The sequence below is a fragment of the Pituophis catenifer genome, unplaced genomic scaffold, assembly GCF_029215685.1.
Source record: "Pituophis catenifer annectens isolate HBS135680 unplaced genomic scaffold, rPitCat1.0.hap2 SCAF_2, whole genome shotgun sequence".
Classification (NCBI taxonomy): domain Eukaryota; kingdom Metazoa; phylum Chordata; class Lepidosauria; order Squamata; family Colubridae; genus Pituophis; species Pituophis catenifer.
The window spans coordinates 184162912-184182795 of NW_027256882.1; the positions used below are offsets into that span (position 1 = coordinate 184162912).

The following is a 19884-nucleotide window of genomic DNA, read 5'->3' on the forward strand; positions in this document are numbered from 1 at the left end:
AGCGTCGAAGTCTCTCTTTGGAAAAAGACCGGCGTGGAAGACTAAACCAGGACTCTCACGAAGTCCTAAGGCTGTTTCTGTAGATGGCTGTTCGAGCGCAGGCAGGCGCCAGTCAAGGACCATTGGTCGAGCCGGCTCTTGGAAAGGCAACGCCGCCGCCTCTTCTTCTTCCCCCATCTTCTGCTGATTTGGTTAGTTCGGCCCCCGAAAGATCCAAGGCGCCTCATTGGGTAAACGCAGCAGCTGACTGGGAAGGAGGGTGGGGAGGGGAGAAAACGAGAACGCGAGCAAGGAAACCCAGAAGGCGGATGGGATGGCGAGGGAAGAGGAGATTTACTATGGCAAGCACGGTAAGCCCCAATAGAGCGCATTTGTTCCCCGCCCTCTTCTACTCTGGGCGAGGGACAGCAGCAGGTGGTCTTGGCCGGGTACGGATCTGGGAAGCGGTGGGCCAGGTACCTAGTTTAGGCTTAGCCGCGGGTCGCCTCTGGGCCAAAGGAAAGAATCTTGGCGATCTCTTAGGCTGACGCAGTCACTGGTTTTGCTTCGCAGCCGTGTAGCAGCTTTCCTCAGATCTGTCTTGGCTCTCAAGGCGGATTCGGAAGATATTGCAAAAAAATATCTACTGTGGAAAAGCACGCCTGCTTTTTGCTTGACTTTAGCCACTAGGAAAGTAGTAGGAGGGTAAAAGAAATAAACAAACCAAACAGGCTTACAATCAACGCAAAGGAAAACCCTTCTGTTCCGGTCAATTCGCATTCCACCACTCTCGTTTCCGCCATTCCCGATTTAATGTCTGAGTTTACAAGTGCCTGAGACTATGCGAAAATTGGAGTGGATCGTTTATGGTTCAGCAAGTTGTAAGGCAATCTCTTGGCATATTACACAAACAGATTTACAATAACTGCCCAGAATCACTATGAGTTTGGGTCATATAAATTTAAGTTATTAATTATTATTAAAGCTAAAGTACTGTAGTTCTCTTATTTGGGCATATTCCGCATTTTGTGTTCTGCCTATTTCAAAGGGTCTGGGTGATTTGTAACAATCATACATTTATACATCATACATTTATAATATACATTTATAATCATACAATTATACATCAACATATAATGAATGCCACAGTCCCCTGATGTAATAAAACCAACTTTTGCAAAATGGCCCGGTAAAAAAGCTCATCCCCACCAAGTGCTCCCTGGAACAGGATGTTGTCTTCTGCCTCATGAATGCCTGGGGCTACCTTGAGAAAAAACTATAGGGCTATGTGAATATAGCTGTTAGATTTTAACTTGGACTTTTTTTTCCTGAGTGTTGTGATAATCAAGTCTATCTCAGAAGTGGTAGGAAAAAAGATTAATCAAATCAGGATTATGTGGTCATCCCTGTTGATTTGTGTACTTGTGGGATCTTAAATATGATTGAAAGACAAAAAACAAAACGGGGGCCTAGATTTGAAATATGTTGTAAATATATATTTAAGGCTTAAATATAATAGACTATATATATATCCTAGACCACGGTCTGCATTACCTACAACAAGGGCTTCTGGTAAGGAATGGGGTAAGAATACGAACCAGGAAGAATCTATTCAAAAAAAGACTGGCTGAGCTTATCCAAAAGGCTTTAAACTAAAATTGTGGGAGGGGATGACCAATCTTTAGACTCTTTAGGACCTACCGGTAATCCCAAGCATAAATCCCAAAACAACTAATCAAAGAAGGAGGCAGAGAGGGATGGGAGGAAAGAAAAATTCAGATACAAACTAGGACAGTGATCACCAACCAGTGATCCGTGGATCACTGGTGGTCTGCGAGAAAATGTTGGTGATCTGTAGAGAAATCTTTGCATTTCTCTTGAGGAGCTGGCCGAAGTTCCCACGCCGCTCACACTTTAGCGCTTTTACTCCCAGGGACAGGATGGGAGAGAAGTGCCCGGGGTCAAGCTGTCCATTGCTGTCCATTGCAGCTAGAAATCTCAAATATGGCCGAGAATAAACATTTCTCTTGTAGCCAGCCCGGACGCTATATCGCCTTCCTGCAAACTCTTGTCTCTCAAGAAGTGCGCTCTGAAGTGGCACGGGAAACTTCGATCGGGCTCCTCAAGAGACGAGAGTTTGCAGGGGGCTGATCTAGTGTTCGCAATGGACAGCAAAGCTAGGCTTGACTCCGGCTGCTTCTCTCTGTTGTAGTGCTTATCAGACATGGATTACCGCTCCAAGCTCCAAGCAGCAGGAGACAAAGGCTACCTTTGCGCCACCAGCTAGCATAAATATACCACAGCGAAGGCGGAATGCTGATGCCACACAAATGCAAGTAGCGCTTTGCTCCCACACCTTCCAGCCATCGCTACCGCTGCTTCAGTCCGCTTGAGCTGCTCCCCCTCTACAACAGCATCATTATCTCGTTCCATCCAGCGAAGGCTGCACTGCATTTTGCACGTTGCACCACCTGCAAAGTTGTACATTGCACGTGCCACCCCCTATGGTGGAGATTTCCAGCCCCACCACAGGCCAGTCCCATATGCCAGAGGTGTAGTAGTCATAGGACTGGCCCTTTGGTCATCCCAGAGCAGCTCCTCCACCCAGGTGCAGTGGCCTGTCAGGGAACAGGCAGCTCCCCTGCAGGCCGGTGCACCTGGGTGGAAGAGCTGCTTCGGGATGACCAAAGGGCCAGTCCTGTGACTACTACACCTCTGGCATATGGGACCGACTTTCCCACCAATGTCAGCAAGCCACCGTCAGTCTGCCCATCTTTGTTTTCCTTCATACAGATTGACCAAGCTTCTTGACAGAAGGAACATAAAAGAGGTTTCCAGGCTGTGTGCCTGAACAGGCACTTTCTCTTGGGCCTCCCACCCGCAGGCCTCGCAGAAACAGACAGGTAGGCCCAAAAGGCGGCTGAGCCTCCACCCCCCCCCAGTGGTCTGCAGGATTTAAAATTATGAATTTGGTGGTCCAAAAGATTGGAGACCTCTGAACTAGCAGATGTGGGAAGTATACCTAGGGTCAGCCATAAAAGACTGAGATGCTGTACACTAACGCTTAAAAGTTTGGGGAACGAACAGGATGAACTTGAAGTATTAGTACACAAGGGCAAGTGTAATATAGTTGTCATTACTGAAACTTGGTGGAATGAAACTCACAACTGAAATTACTGATGGAAGGATATAAACGAACAAGGGCGATGACGAGGGCCGGATAAAACCCCGGGCCAGGTTTTTGTCCACAAATTCTCTTAATGCAGCCAATTCAGGGTCCGACATAAAATACAACCTCGCTACAGGGAACAGTGAGTCCGGGATTAAGTCAATGGGACAATAGTACGACCGGTGTTGGGGCAATTGGTCTGCCTCTTTCTCGCTAAAAACGTCCACAAAGTCTGAGAGATCAGCCGGCAAAGATACCGCAGGTGGACCCTGCACCTGGCCTGCGCAGACTTGACGAGTATGATCCACACATTGCAGGCTCGGGAACGACATAAAATTCTGGGACCAAAGGATGTGTGGATCATGAGTCCGAAGCCACGCCAGCCCTAAAACCAAAGGAAAATGTAATCTGGATGTGATATAAAATTGGATGGCCTCCTCATGCTTACTGATGGTCAGACGCATGGGTTGAGTGGCGGCCTTAATCGGTCCGGACAGAAGCACCCGACCATCAATGGTCTCCACGACCATGGGAGGATCCACTGGACACGAGGGAATGGCAAAGTGATTGGCAAATGCCTCATCCATGAAATTGGTCGTCGCACCGGAGTCCACCAAAGCATGAGCCGGTATCCCTTGGGGGTTATTGGCAATGAAAACTTTGGTGTTTAAAATCAAATGACGAGGGGGGTCCAGAATCCACCTCCGCAGGGCATGAGCCGGTGTTGGTATGTGCCTGACCCAGGGTCTCCCCTAGATCAGGCTCCGGCCGTTTCCCAACAGGGTAGACTGTGACTGTGGTATAGGACCAGGAGCCGATGCCCTCGGTCACTTCTTGGGGCAAGAGGCAGCAAAGTGTCCAGGCTCCCCACAATATAAGCACAACCCCCCTGCCCGTCGTCTGTCCTTCTCAGCTATGGACAGGCGGGGTGTGGCTGCACCGATTTCCATGGGCTCCTCCCTTGGAGCCAGAGCCTCACGTACAACTGGGTTCACATGGGGTTCCTGATGGGCACGACGAGAGGGCTGGCGCTGTAACCTCGCATCAATTCTGAGGCACAGACAAAACAGCTCGCTAAGAGTCAGAGGAATGTCCACTCTAGCCAACTCATCCTGTAATGCCTCCGACAAACCCTCCTGGAATACATCAAAAAGTGCTGCCTCATTCCAGGCTGAATCCTGGCTTAACAAACGAAATTCACTCATGTATTCCTGTAGGGGTAGCCGACCTTGCTTCAAGGACTTCAACCATCTGGTGAATATTTGTTCTTTGATAGGGTCCTCGTACATTTGCTGCAAGTGCTCACAAAACCCCCAAAAGTCATTAAGCAATGGACTGTTCTGGACCACGGGCGTGGCCCACTGAGCTGCAGGGCCAGAGAGCAGGCTGATAATGAAACCGACTTTGTCTCAGTCATTGGGAAAATCTTCAGCTCGCAAATTCATAAATTGCATTGTCCAAGGAAAGCTGGGAACATTTCCAAATTACCAGCAAACTTATCTGGCACAGCTACTGGGCAGTTTCTCCGAGGAGGAGGAGGAGATGAAGCCATTTGGGCTGAACCAGCCGGCCAGCCATCGCAGTTAACAGCTGCCGAAGCTGCACATTCTCTTCCCTCAGCTGCTCCATCTTAATCAAAGTTTGTGTGTGTTTTTTTTCAGGTAGGGAACAAACTGTTCTGCCCCAGCTACAGACCCCAAAGAACACAGCACACACAAAGTTTGTACAAAGCTTAATTTACTAAAATAACAGTCTTTCTCAAAACAAAGGCTGTTAATAAACTTTCTTGACAGCCTACAAGAAACCAAAGATAAAGTAATCACAATCTTACTAAGGTTGGCAGAAAGCCCAGAAGCAATTTTGCAGAGAATCTAGACGCGAAGTAGAGTGAAATAAAGTTGTTCCCTACAAATTACTTCAGTCAGGGTTCCTCCTTAAATAGGCTAAGGGAGTGGCCAAGCCTTACTCTCGAGGAGATCTCCTCCTGAGGAGCCACTCCTGCCTTTTGGCAGCTCTGCGCGCCCGTGCATCGAGAAGAGGCTCCTCCTCTTCGTCCTCTTCACTTAAAGGAGCTTCTGGGAGTTCTGAAGGCCCTGGCTGAATCCCTGCCTCTGGCATCACATCTTCTCCAGCCTCCTCATTGTCTGACTCGAGTGCCAGCTGCACAGGCTGCTGGCACAGCACCACACCAGCCCCCTTGCTGTCAGAATCAGCTACAATCCGCACAGGCCGCTGACGGGCCACAACAGGGAGAGGGAGCTGGTCTCAGGGTAGATGTCACTTCAGGTTTTAGCAAACTGCCATGGAAAATGGGGTGGACCTGCTTTAGAAACTTAGGTAATTGCAGTTCCACTGCCATCGGGTTCATAATTCGAATGATGGGGAAAGGTCCCACAAACTTGGATCCTAGCTTTTGGGATGGTTGGAGGGATTGCAAGAAACAAGTGGAAGATATATTCTATCTCCAACTTTAAACTGTTTAGATTCCACCCTCTTTTTGTCAGCTTGGGCTTTGTAAGCTGCTCTGGCTTCATCGAATGCTTTGTGTACTACTGGCCATGTTGTTTTCAACTGTTTCATCCACTCTTTTAAAGAGAGGGTAGTGTGTTCATTAGTGGGTAGTTCTGGCATAGCATTAAATTCTTGTCCTGTAGCTACTCTGAATGGTGTGAACTCTGTGCTGGTGTGGACCGCATTATTATAGACAAGCTCCGGAAATGGCAGGAGGTCAGTCCAGTTATCTAGTTGATAGTTAATAAAGCACCTAAGGCAGTGATGGTGAACATTTTAGGCACCAAGTGTCCAAACTATATGCACACATGTGTGAAAAGTGTGCATGCATGCACAGCAGAGACCTGAAGACCAACTGGCTGGTGGGAGGAGGGGCATCCCAATACCTGCAACTCTGCCAAAGGTGAGATCTTTTTCTTTTGGGAGCTTCTGTTTCATCATTTGCAGGGAAACAGAAGTTCACAAAAGAAATGCCACAGAGAGCTGAGCTGTGGCAATGGTGCGCGTGCCCACAGACAGGGCTCTGTGTGCCACCTGTGGCACACATGCCATAGGTTCGCCATCATGGACCTAAGGCCGTGACGGCGAACCTATGGCACGCGTGCCACAGGTGGCACGCGGAGCCATATTAGTGGGCACGCCAGCTCAGCTCTGGGGCGCATGTGCGCGCCGGCCAGCTGATTTTCAGGCCTTCTGGGCCCACCAGAAGTAGGGAAACAGGCTGTTTCCTGCCTCTGGGGGGGTGGGGAAGGCCCATTTTTCTTTCTTACCTGGCTCCAGATCCTCTCTGTGTATCTGGGAACGGTGGAAACAGCCTTTCCCACTCCCTTGGAGGCCCTACGGAGGCTGAAAGGGCCCATTTCCCCACTCCCAGTGGGACAGGAAGTGACGTTTTTTCCTGTCCCCAGCTTCCAGAGACTCCTAGAGAGACTCCTAGAGACTCCTAGAGAGACTCCTAGAGACTCCTAGAGAGGTTCTGGAGGCTGGGGACAGCAAAAAATGTCACTTCCTGTCCCACCGGGAGTTGGGAAATGGGCCCTTTCAGCCTCCGTAGGGCCTCCAAAGGAGTGGGAAAGGCTGTTTTCACCATTCCCAGATATACAGGATTTGGAACCAGGTAAGAAAGAAAAACGGGCCTACCAGGCCATCATGTGCCAGGAGGAGGGGGAGGGGGTTGCACATGCATGTGCGTGGGCATGTGCGCGCGCGACCCCCGCCTCCCCTCTCCTGGCACGCGATGGCAAAAAGGTTAGCCATCACTGACCTAAAGTATTGCTCCAGAATTAAATCGCAAGCCTGAATCTGATCGGGGTGTGGGATTGTTTATATCCTTGTTTACTCTAACATGAATTCAGTTTGACACAGTTTGGAGCTGAGGAGAATGGAGTCTTCAGCCAGAACAGCATAGCTAGCCGATGAGCCAATGGTTGGCTGGCCAGAGGAGGAGGAGAGAAGTCGCCAAGCAACCAGTTCTCATCTTGGTTGGACAATGTGACAGATTGTTTTGGAAAATTGAGAAATTCTTACTTATACTGCGGTGGAAAGCACGGGAACTTTCAGTACAGGCTTTCTACCAGTTCGTGCCAAGATGATGTATCTAAATAAATTTGTTCTTTGAGGAAACGGAATGCCTCGGAGTTCAATTCGTGATGGGTGCATTACTTGGAACCTGACACTGAATTAATTCTTTATGTTGCCCCATTCGTTTGAGGATGGTGACTAGAACTAAGGCCCTGCTCAGTTCCAAGAAGGTCCAGAAAGGGTTTCCAGAACTTCGATATGAATTGGTCTGATATAATCCGATGTGGGGCACCACGTAACCGATATATATGCACAAAGAACAGTTTTGCCAGGGTCCTAGCAGTGGGGATCTTTGAGCATGATATGAAATGGACCTGCTTGGAAAAAAGATCTGCAACAACCCAAATCACTGTGTTTCTGGAATACTCGAGCATTTCCATAATAAAATCCATAGAGATCTCTCTCCAAGATGCTGAAGGGTCTGCAACTGGCTGTAAAAGTCTAAGTGTTTTTCCCTTCTGCTGTTTGGCTGCAGGGAAAGCTAGCAACAGGGCAGCTAGCAACATAACTTTCTATGTCCTTGTTCAGAGAAGGCCACCAAAATTGTCTTTTCACCAAAAGCAGTTTTTATGAATCTGAAATGATCCACCAATTTGGAATCATGGCTAGCTTGCATAATTTTCCTAATTCCTCTCACTGGCAGGAACATATAGTTTGTGGAAACCCAGGGTAGGTTATCTCTTATTGTGCAGCTGGTTTTGTGGGTCTGGAACCACTAGTCCTTGCCCAACGCGTGTTTGAATGCTAAAATAGTTATGTTGTCCAGGGGAGAGGGATGCAGTTTCCCTTGTGACCTGGTGGTGACTTAGGCCGCTAACTGCAATGCAGTCAGCATTAGTTTCACTATCTCAGCTTTTATACTGTTATACTCTGGTAATCTAGACAAAGTATCTGCTAGGAAATCCCCCCACCCCACCCGGGGTAGGTATTAAAGAGTGATGTTGAAATGCTGGAAGTACTGTGCCCAGCAGGCTTGTTTAGGGGACATTTACTGTGGGGTTGTCAGGGCTTCTGGGTTCTTGTGATCATACTTGGAAAGTGATTTTGTTCCCCTCCAGAAAATGCCACCAGGTCAACAGAGCCCATCTAACTGCGAAAGCCTCCTTTTCCCATACTGTTCACTTCTGTTCTGTGTCAGTCAGCTTTTTGGAGGTATAGGCACAGAGTTGGAGTTTCCCCTTCTCATCTTCCTGGAGGAGGACTGCGCCCACTGCCACATTGCTGGCATCAGCTTGAATCACAAAAGGCTTTTCTGGATCCGGGTACTTAACTACCGGTTTGGCCGAAAAAAATCTTTTTAGTTTTTCAAATGCAGCTTGGCATTCCATAGTCCATTTTAGCGGCTGACTTGGTTTGGGCTTGTCCACCTCCCTCATTTTCAGCAAATTAGTGATAGGGAGGGTGATTTGTGCAAAGGAGGGGATAAACCGGGTAAAAATTTGCAAAGCCCGGGAAGCTTTGCAGTTGCTTTCTGATTCAAGGAGTTTCCCACTCAAGTACCGCTTACACCTTTTCAGGGTCCATCTCCACACTTGGTGAGATATTCAGTACCCTAAGCAATCAATCATATCTTGATGGAATTCGCACTTGGAAAGCTTGGCGTAGAGTTTGGCAGCCCTGAGTTTTTTCAGGACTGCCCTCACTAGTTTTATATCAGGGATCCCCAAACTACAGTTCACAGGCTGGATACGGCCCACCAAAGCGATTAATCTGGCCTGTGCAGCAACATGAGTTTGCCCCACCCACCTGACGGCCCCTGTCCTTTGGCTAAGTGCAGGCCTTACTTTTGCCGGCAGCTGCGGTGAGCAGAGCAGTGCAAGTCCTGCAGGATGGAACTGGAAGGTTAAGCCAATAGTGGGGGAGGGAAATCCACCCTGGACCTGCTGCGCTAGGCTGAAGGGCCACCTCGGGGGTGGGGAGCTGTGGCTGGTGAGCCTCAACCGCCTTTCAGGCCTGCCTCTTGGCTTCTGTGGGGGATGCGTCACCCAGTGCAGCACTCTTCCCTGAGGGCTGCCTACTCGCCCATCCACTGGCAGGACTGGTGCGGAAACAGTGCATCACCTTGCGCCCGTACTTGGCCTCTTCCCGCCTGGCCGCCGGCTTCTTGATATGAGCAGAGGCTGCTAGTTGGAGTGAGGGGAACTACAGTGCTGGGCTCCTGCAGCTGCGAGTGCCAAGGCATAGCTAGAATTGGAAAAAGGCTGCACGGCCGTGGTGGAAAGAACTGGAGCAACACCCAGCAGCTTGGATGAGAGGGTGTGAGCAAGGCGGTGGCTGTTCTCAATGGTAACGGAGCCCACTTCACCAATTCGCGCCTTACTACAATTGGCTGGGACAGGGCAGGTGGTTGTCCAATGCATCCAGCCTGTGGGACCACATTCCTCTCCCCTGTGCCTCTGCCTTCGGCTACTGCTCCCACTGCAGGCAAAGACAAGGTGAGGACAGTGTGGGGTGGCTGCTGCCTACTTATTCCCATCTCTTTTGCCGTGCTGTTGGAGAACAGGTCACCGCTGGTCATCTCCTTGGCCCCCTGGCAAGTCTTGCCCTTGGCCTGCATGTGAAGCATGTTTCCCTTGCGCACCTGACTGCAGAGGTGGGTGCAAGAGAGGGGTGCTTTGCCAGCAGGCCCTGCAGGAAATAGAGGAAAGTGTGTTATTTCCCTGTCTGCTTCCAGACTCAATACACGGCACCCAGCTGGGCTTCTCTGAAGTGTTGTGGGGGATGGGGTAGGAAGTGAAAAAGAAGTGATAAAAAAAAACACCACTTGGGGGGGCCGAAAGCCCTACTAAGCAGGTATATACAAAAGTATGAAGGCTATTGTTTAACGCATTGTAAGCCGCCCTGAGTCTTCGGAGAAGGGCGGCATATAAATTGAACCAATAAATAAACAATAAATAAATAAATGGCAGAAGAAGGCATTTGAGCCCCAGGCACTGGTTTGGGTAGCGCCCGGCCAACTTGCCCACTCGCACGGAAGGAAGCCTGGCTATGCACGAGCCACACCTTCCTGGAATTTGGCTGCAACCCTCCACTCAGAACGGAGATGCAGCGGAGTGGTGGTGGCTGCAAGGCAGAAGGCTGTCTTAAGTCCAGGGAAGGATCCTCAGCCTTGGGGCTCCATCTGAAGAAACTGCATTGCTCAGGCAGCGCCCTGAAAGCGCTGTGGAGCTCATGCAGGTCCATTAGGCCAGTGCTGTCGCCAAGGCAAAATGGCCAGCTAGAAAGGCTGAGTAGAGGTGGTTAAAATAGCCCATTCCCAGCACGCAAAAGGCAGCCACCATGAGCGGGGAAAGCTTAGCCTCCATCGGCGCTATGGCTGCCCAAGGCCAGCAGGGATTGCGTGCCTCCCTCCATTTCTACTGGGTCTGGGCAGCCAGGGCTCCGATGGAGATCTGGTTTTCCCCACTCCTGGTGGCCGTTTTTTGCCTACCGGGCCTGGGCATGATTTGTCACCTCTACTTGGCTTTTCTAGTTGGCTGCTTTGCCTCCTTCAAGCTGCGCAGGTCTGCCAAGCGGCGGTGGAGTTGCCACCCAGGAGCTGCCAGGTAGAAACCCCCGATGATACGCCTCCTTCACTGGGCTGTTCAACAGGGAGAGCAGAGCCCTGCCCTGATCTGCGAGGCAGCAGCTCCAGAGTGCTTTTGGGGCACTGCCCTTCAGATGGAGTCCCGAGGCTGCAGTCCCTTCCCTGGACTGAAGGCAGCCTTCTGCCTTGCAGCCCCCCCCTCCCCAGCTGCATCTCTGTTCCAAGATGAGGGTTGCAGCCAAATTAGGGGAAGACACAGCTCGTGTGCCAGTTGGCAAAGCAGGGCTGGCGAGACATGAGTGAGCTAGGGAGTGGGGGCCGCAACAGCGTTTTCACTCCCCCCCCCCGCTGTTTGGCTGCCTGTCGTTCTCCCGCTCAGCTGCCTGCTTCTGAAGGAAGACAGCCGTCTCTGCCACTGGAGAGGGAAGCAGGAAGGGCTGGCTGGCCAGTGGATCAGCGCTGCTGAACCCCCGTCTTGGGGTTTCCTCCCTGGGGCAGCCAGGGATTCCAAAAGAGGATTGAAACCACCATGATGCAAATGGAATGGAATTCAGCAAGGTTTCTCTCCCCCACCCCATTTGCTCTTCTAGTACACTTTTCTTTCCTGAGAAAGAAATAAGAGAGAGAGAGGTTGGAATGGAATGGAATTCAGCAAGGTTTCTCTCCCCAATCCCCATTTGCTTTTCTAGCATATTTTTCTTTCCTGAGAGAGAAATGAGAGAGAGAGAGAATAGAACGGAATGGAATTTAGCAAGGTTTCTCTTCCCTGCCCCCATTTGCTTTTCTAGGACACTTCTTTTCTGAGAGACAGATGAGAGAGGGAGGGAGAGAGAGAGAGAGAGAGAAAGAGAGAGAGATGTTGATTGTAACCTTGGGGCTGAGAAGAATTGCTGCAAAACTTGAGTTTTCTGAAGTGGAGCACTAGACTTGTAAACAACTTTAAAAATGATCTAGTAAAAAGGAAAGTCAAACAAAAGCAAATAAAACACCCCCAGGAGCAAAACAAATTAAAGTTTAATTTGTGTGTATTATTTAATGGACTGCTAAATTGGCAAAATAGACTGCTAAATTGGCCACGCCCACCCAGCCATGCCCACCTAGTCACATGACCCTAGCCATGCCCACCTAGTCACATGACCACCTAGCCATGCCCCCGTCGCATGATCACCTAGCCACACCCAGCCAGCCAGTCTGGCCCTCCAACAGCCTGAGGGACCGTGAAGTAGCCCCCTGTTCAAAAAGTTTGAGGCCCCCTGTTTTATATGCTCTGCCATCATTTCAGTCAAACGGTGTCATCAAGATACACTAGGACACCTTATACAGGTGCTCATGCAGTACTTCATTTATTAGCCGCATGAACACCATGGGAGCCCCTTGAAGCCCTAAGGTCAACACTTTAAACTGAAAGGACCCCAGCGGGCAATTAACAGCAGTTTTCTACTCATCCCCCTCCCTAATTTGGATCCAGTAATATGCCTCCCTCAATTCCAGCTTAGAAAAAATCTTTCCTTTCGAAAGGTGAGCCAGCATGTCCTTCATGAGTTGGGCTTGGTCTCTGGGTGTTATGTGAATTTCATTGTATGGGTATATGTACAATGACAATAAACTTTATATTTATTAAAAAATGAGAGGGAGGGGGTACACATTTTCCATGCAGACAGCATTCAGATTTCTATAGTCCATGCATAAATGAAGAGAGGCATCCTTCTCACAAAATAGGACTGGTGCAGTCACTTTGGATCTAGCAGATTGGATGAATCCACATTCTACACTTTTGTCTATGAATGTGCACAGTTCATCTAGCTCCTGAGGCGTCATTGAGTAGAGTTTTGGCTTTGGCAATTTTTCAATGGATTTTGATGGCACAGTCTGTGGGCCAGTGAGGGGGAAGCTCATCTGAGCCTGCTTCACTGAATACATCTGCCAGGTCCTGGTATTCCCTGGGAATGTCCTGCCCTGGCCCTTCCTGAGTGGCCATGGCTACTTGCCCTTTCCAGCCTCTCCCTTGATTTGGGAATCTGAGAGCCCCCTTAGTTCAGTCCACCCTTGGATTCCATTTCTTCTGTCAGGTTAGTCCCAACACTAAAGGCCACTCCATGCCAGGGGTCACTATAAAAGCAATAGTCTCAGAGTGACCCTCTGCCACGAGCTGCAAAAATTTGGTGACAAACATATCCAGAGTTCTTCCCACACTGGACCTGTCAAGTTGGCAAAAGGAAACTGGGGTTTTTAGCTGTCTGAGGCAGATTCCCAGTTCCCCCACTAAGGTCGGGCTGATCAGGCAGCGGGTGCACCTCAAGTCCAGTAAAGCCGTCAGCTTGACTTTTCTCCCTGTTATTGGGATCAACAGTTCAATGGGGGAAGGTGATGGGTTCGATTGTCCCACTTACCAGGAGGTCATCGTAGTAGCTGTCCGATTGATCCAGCACGTCTGCTGATTGGGTCAGAGTTCCCGGTTCTGGCTAGGAACTCTATGACCTTGCGGCTCTTAAGGACTTTGTCCCTTGGGCACTGCGATGGTTTTGCTGGCCTCCCCCTTGCTGGTTTCTCTCCCTTTCAGGTTGGGGTCTAGGCACAGCAGTCAGGGGCGTGATGCCCTTCTTTCCCACATCTGAAGCAAGCTGTTGATTGTGGTGGGGCAGAATGAGGCTTGGGAACTTCCCTTTTCCTCTCAGGTGGTGATCGTCTCCAAATGCAGCTCGTGCGGTACTGGTTCTAAACTTGGTAAATCTCCGCTTCTGCTAGAACAGCGGTTCTCAGCCTGGGGGTCGCGACCCCTTTGGGGGTCGAACGGCCATTTCACAGGGGTCGCCAAAGCCCTCTCTCGCCCCCCCCCCCCATGCCTTCACTCACCCTCACCCTCTGCTCTGTTGGATCGCCGGCCGTTCGCTTACCCCGCCCACTCCCAATCTATTGCTGCCTCCTGAGTCCCAGCTGGTGGCTAGAGGAAAAAAAATGGTTTAAATTCTTGCCGCGGGGCTTCAAAGGGCCGCCCTATAGCCAGTGGTGGGATTCTGCTGGTTCCACCCCGCCCCTTGCCCTGCCCCTCCGCACCACTATTTATTGCCAATAAATAGTGGTGGGCGAGGGGCGGGCGAACCAGCAATTTAACAAATGGTTTGGGTTTTTTTGTAATTTTATTGGCCCCTGGAGCTTCAGCATAGGCTAATTAGCCCTTGATTAGACCGGCTCCCGACTCTCAGCTGATTTGCTCTCAGCTGTTTTGCTCAGGGCTCTGCTGCTTGTTGGAGAGTTTTTTTTCCCCCAGCTATGCTGAAAAACGAAACTGAAACTGCTTTGCTGTTGCTGCAACGTTGGAAAATTAGGCAGTCAGATTTCTTTTCTTTTTCCTCACCAAAAAAGGTAGGTGCAAACAACGGGAAATTTAGGGGAAAAGAGAAGTTTTTAAAACACAAAAGAAAAAAAGGTCTATTTAACTAGGGAATTGTAATAATTGAGATACTATTAATTGTATATTTCTGAAAGCAGAAATGGTTAAGTTGTGGTTTGGAGGAATATATGGGGGAAATTATTTGGTTTATTATTATTGGTAAATATAATTAATTGATTTGTAAGAAATTGGATTGCATGGAAATAATTGGAATATTCATGTTCATATTGATTAATATACAAAAAAGGTAGTTATATAACTAATTGATTTATATTAAAATGTTGAATTTATATTAAACAACTGTAATATTACATAATTAACCAATGTGAGGATGGGTATAAAAATAGATGACAATGGGAAGGGGTATAATATAGAATAGAAGGGAAAAATTAAATTTGATTAAGATTAGAGATGAGGATGAAGGGTAATATTGGCTTTTTACAAAAATAGATGAGGAATAAATATGGCAAAAAGGAAATAAAGAAATTGTAAATTTAATTGAAATGACTAAACACTGTTTAAATTTATGAACCGGCCAAATACTCTGTTCAAAGAAAATACATTGTATGTTTGTATGTGTGTTTCTAATTATTGTTATTTATTTATATTTGTTCTCTTTTATTCTTTAAAGTTTAACAATTCATTCTTTATCTTAATATCTTTATATTTGTTTGGGGTTGGCTTTCTTCCCTTTCATTTTTTTTATTGTACAGCAATCTTTCTCCTCAAACCTACCACCTCTCTCTTTTCTTTCCTTCTTACTTTCTCTTCCTCCCCCTCTTCTTCTTCTCCCTACTTCCTCTTCCTTTCTCCTTCTCCTCCTCTCTTCCTCCCTCTCTTACCCTCACTCCTACTCTAATTTCCCTTCCCTTCCATCATCCCTCTCTATTGCTGTATCCTTTTATGCATATGGACTATTCAGAGAGCTGAAAAAGTTATTTCTGACTGGTCCTCGCACTTTTGACCAGTCCTCGAACTTACGACTGTCCTCACATTTTACGTTTTTGCCCTATCTTGTCACCATGGTGAAGAGAAGCAGTTGTGAAATGAGTGGTGGTTGTTAAGAATGCTACAATGGGCATAAATGATGACCAGTCATAAGTGCAAAGACCGGTCAAAAGTGCGAGGACCTGTCAGAAATCACTTTTTTCAGCCCTCTGGGTAGTCCCTATACACATAGCCATGGCCATCCGGTCACATGACCAGCTAGCCACGCCCACCCAGTCACATGACCTCCAAGCCACGCTCACAAAATAAGCCACGCCCACAGAACCGGTAGTAAAAAAATTTAGAACCCACCCCTAGTTGGGTGTCACCACAACATGAGGAACTGTATTAAAGGGTTGCGGCATTAGGAAGGTTGAGAACCACTGTGCTAGAACATACCAGTCGTGCAGGCTAGATGGGGCCTTGTGGGCAACACAGGCATTGTACAGGTCATCGTTAAGCCCGTACTCGAACCAGCTCACTAGGATCTCTTCTGGCCAATCCATGCAGCAAGCCAGATCTCAGAACCTCTTGGTGTATTCGCCAACCAATCTGCAACCTTGCCTTATGTTCCGGATGCGGTCCTTGGCTTTTCGGTCTGCCAGGGGTCTTCAAACCTCCACTTCAGGGCCATCATGAAGTGGTTGAAGTTTCAGAGTTCGGTGGCGTCCGCGTTGTGGAGAGTCACCATCCAGTGGGCAGCTGCCCCCTCCAGGGCCAGAGTGATGACCCTGACTCTTGCTCCTTCAGTGGGGAGGTCCCTCCCATATTCTTGCAGGTATGTGAGCACATGTACTAGGAAGAATCCTAATTGTTGGGGATCCCCATTGAACTTAATGCCAAGTGGGGGTGCCTTCTGCTTCATGGGGGGCAATCTCCTGCCAGTTCGGGCAGTGCACCCTAGGCCAGGGTCCCTTCGCAGCGAGTTTGCTGGGGTGATGACAGCATCGTCATTCCCTGCAGCCTCAGTAGATGTCCCTGCCACTGGGGATTCCATTCCCCTGTGGTTTTCTCTGGCCCTGTGTCAGGCCTGCCTCCAGGGACCCAGGCTGAATGTCCAGTCCACATCCCGCATAGTGTCATGTGGGGTACATCTTCAGGTGTTTTCATCTATCTGGAGTTCTAGGATGGTTGGCCTTGACTAGGAGTAAACAAATCCATTCAGTAGCACAGTAATTCTTGAAAGCAAACCTTCCTTTAGTTCACATGAGCCTTCATCACACCAGCACACTTCCCAAATCCCAATGCCATGCCCCCCTCCCCATTATTATGGCAGTCGATACCAAGCAAGCATCAAAGGGAAAACACATGCTGGAGATCCAGCTGATACCCCGTCTCCTCGCCTCTTTTGTAGAAAATTTTACACTTGGTCTTTGAGAGGAATGTTGGAGGCCACATTCTAAACCATATTGGCTGGTGTTGGAACACAGACACATTTGATTTCATTTCAACAATATTTAAATGAATTAAGACAGGAGTCCACAACCAGACCACATAGCTGGAAATGAGCAACGGGTGAGCGAGCAAAGCTTCCCCAGTGCTAGTATCACCAACTCAGTGTCACGTCAGATCATCAGGCATTAGATTTTCATAGGAATGTGAACCATACTCTAAACTGTGCATGCAGGAATCTAGGTTGCATGCTCTTCCTCCCCCCTCCCCAATATACATGGGAAAATTGTCTTCCAGGAAAGTGGTCCTTGGTGCCAAAATGAAACATAGACATGAATAAAAAGTTATGTTAAAAAATTACAGTAATTGCTTAGAAACTCTATGGTGCTTCAAAATTTGGAGAAAAGTTACAGGGTTATGAGCATTTCCTTAGCAAATGTTTAAAGTTACATGAGAAGTGCCTCCTAGTCTTTAGGAACAGGTTCCGAAACTAGGAATCTTGTAGCACCAAGGCAGTTGTTCACCCTTATGAACAACCGCAGAAGCTCTGCAACATTTGTTCTGCATGTTGCATGTCAAAATGGAGCTTCTAAGGGGCAGATCCACCCCTCCAATGCTCTGGGCTTCTGCTGGCCTCCCCCAGCACATTGCAGGCTGAAATGGAACTTCCAAGGAGAGGATCCGCCCCTTGAAAGCTCTGTTTGGGCCTCCGGGGACCTCCCCTGGCACGTTGCAGGTTAAAATGGATCTGGCCCTCAGAAGCTCCCTTTCAGCCTGCAATGTGCTAGGGGAGGCCCGCAAAGGCCCGAACTGAGTGTCAGAGGGGCTGAGAGGCTGGAGAGGAGACAGCCTACTAGATCTTCCCAAGGTAAATGACACAGCAGGGCAGGTTGGGTGGGGGTGAAAGCAATTGTGAGGAGCATGACGTTTTTCAATGGGTTGGGGAGGCCTTGGGTGGTCTTAGGCAGATGGCCTGTTCCATCACTAGCCCCCCATGACCTTACCCACCCTGAAATACCTCATGTGCACTTAACGAGCCTCACATTCGATTAGAGAATGCGTGGGCGAAAGGAGGGAGTGATCCCATTCAAGGTACGAGGTTCTTGATTACTTGACTTTGAGTATTAATTTCCAAATCTTTTTCTTGTATCTTAGTAAGGTTTTTGGTTATTAGTTTTGATTTGTTTTTTTTTATCTTAAGTCCGGCTACTTCTCCAAATTCTTCTAATTTCTTAATTAATTTTGGTCCTGATTCTAGCGGTTCTTCTACTATGAACACCATGTCATCGGCAAAGGCCTGAACCTTGTATTCTTCATTTTTTATTCTTAGACCTTTTATTTCTTGATTCTGTCTAACATTTTTCAGGAGCATCTCCAACGTTAATATATACAAAAGTGGAGAGGGTGGGCATCCCTGTCTTACCCCTTTTGTTATACTAAATTGTTCTGTTGTATCGTCGTTCATGATTACTCTTGCTGTTCGTTTTGTATAAATTTTCCCTATCATTTTTTCAAATTTTGTCCCAAATTGCATAAATTTTAGTTATTTTGTTAAAAATTTCCAATTCAGATTGTCAAATGCCTTTTGGGCATCAAGGAAAACCAATGACACTTGTTTTTCCGGGTGTGCTTCGTAGAATTCTAATGTATTTATTATTATTCTCATGTTGTTTTTGATTTGTTGCCCAGGAAGAATCCATTTTGATCTGGGTGTATATAGTTATTCAAAAATTTTTTGCATATAGTTATTCAACATTTTTAAAATTAATTCAGCTATAATTGCTGCAAATATCTTGTAGTCTGTGTTTAATAAGGAAATTGGTCTGTAATTCTGTATTAAATGCTGGTCCGTATCATCTTTAGGAATAATGGTTATTATCGCCTCCGTCCAAGTTTTTGGGATTTTTGCATTTTCCACAGCATCATTGTATAATTCTAACATTATTTCTCCCAGTTTTTCCTGTAAATTTTTATATAATTCCACCAGTATCCCATCCGGACCAGGTGTTTTGTTATTTTTGTTATTTTTGTTTTTTCAGTGCCAATTCTATTTCCAGTTTAGTTATTGGTCTATTTAGTATTTCTTTTTGTTCTTCTGTGATTTTATTCATTTCTGATCCTTCTATATATTGTTTAATTTTTTCTTCCTCTATTTCTTCCTGGTGATATAAATTTGAAAAAAATGTTTGAATGATTTTCTTTTTAGCTTCTCTTCTGAACTGCATAACCCCATTCTCATCTTTGAGTTGGTATATCATTCTTTTATCTTTTTCTTTTTTCAGTTTGTATGCCAGCCATCTACCAGTTTTGTTCGCGAATTCAAAATAATTTTGTTCTGCCATTTTTATTCTCTGGGCTACTTCTTTTTATGTTATTAGATTTATTTTATGTTTAATTATGTTCCTTTCCTCTTTTACTTTTTTGTTTTGGAGATCTTCCTGTAATTTGTATTCTACTTTCTTTAGTTCGTCATATAGTTTTTCTTGCTGTTGTCTTCTTTCCTTATTTTTTCTCCCTATATACGCAATCGTCAGTCCTCGTATATATGCCTTTGCCGTGTCCCAAATATTTTGTAAGGAGGTTTCTTCTTTTTTGTTTATTGTAAAGAATACGTCCAATTCATTTTCTAACATTTGTTTGTACTCTTTATCTCTACATATATTTTGGTTCATTGTCCATCTCCTAAATCTTTTTTCTCCCTTCCATTTAATAATTATTGGGTTGTGATCCGCCCATTCGTTTACCCCTACCTCTGTTGTTTCTAAGCCAGTCCGAATATCTGCAGTCATCCAGGCCATATCTATTCTGGACCAAGATTGGGCAAGAATAGAATATGCATTGGTTTTCATCTTCATGTATATCTCTTCATACGTCTCTCAATTTTAATTCCGATACCATATTAAAAAATTCTTTTGGTAGTGTTTCTTCTTTTTTTTATTTTTCTTGTTGCTCCTATAATCTTTTTTAACATCTACTGTGGCATTATAATCTCCAATTAGACAAACATTTTCATACTCCAGATCTATTACTTTGCTGTGTATTTTTTTTTAAGAATTCGTGTTGGTTTTTATTAGGGGCATATATTACTATTAATAATGATTTTTTTTCCTTCCATTTCTAATTCCACCATTACAATTCTACCTCTTCGTCTGCATAGATTAACTTTGATTTTATCTTTTCTTTTACATATACCGCTATTCCTCTTTTCTTTTTTTGTATCAGTGATGTGTATAGTTTTCCTATTTTTGGATTCTCTAATAGTTTTTGATATTCTTTTTTGATGTGTACCTCTTGAAGACATATCACATCTGCTTCTAATTTTCATAATTTTATAAATGTTTCTGTTCT

General features: G+C 46.8%; 1 protein-coding gene across 6 annotated transcripts in view; it reads left to right on the plus strand.

Annotated features, from left to right (window-relative positions):
• The first annotated feature begins 278 nt into the window (after nt 1–278).
• SLC44A2 (solute carrier family 44 member 2 (CTL2 blood group)) overlaps nt 279–19884 on the plus strand; it is a 123759-nt gene continuing 104153 nt past the window's right edge. For all 6 annotated transcript variants that reach the window (XM_070938303.1, XM_070938305.1, XM_070938307.1 and 3 more), the window contains exon 1: nt 279–350. In XM_070938303.1, coding sequence (XP_070794404.1) covers nt 314–350 — 37 coding nt within the window. In that variant the 5' untranslated portion in view covers nt 279–313. The remainder of the gene's footprint in view (nt 351–19884) is intronic.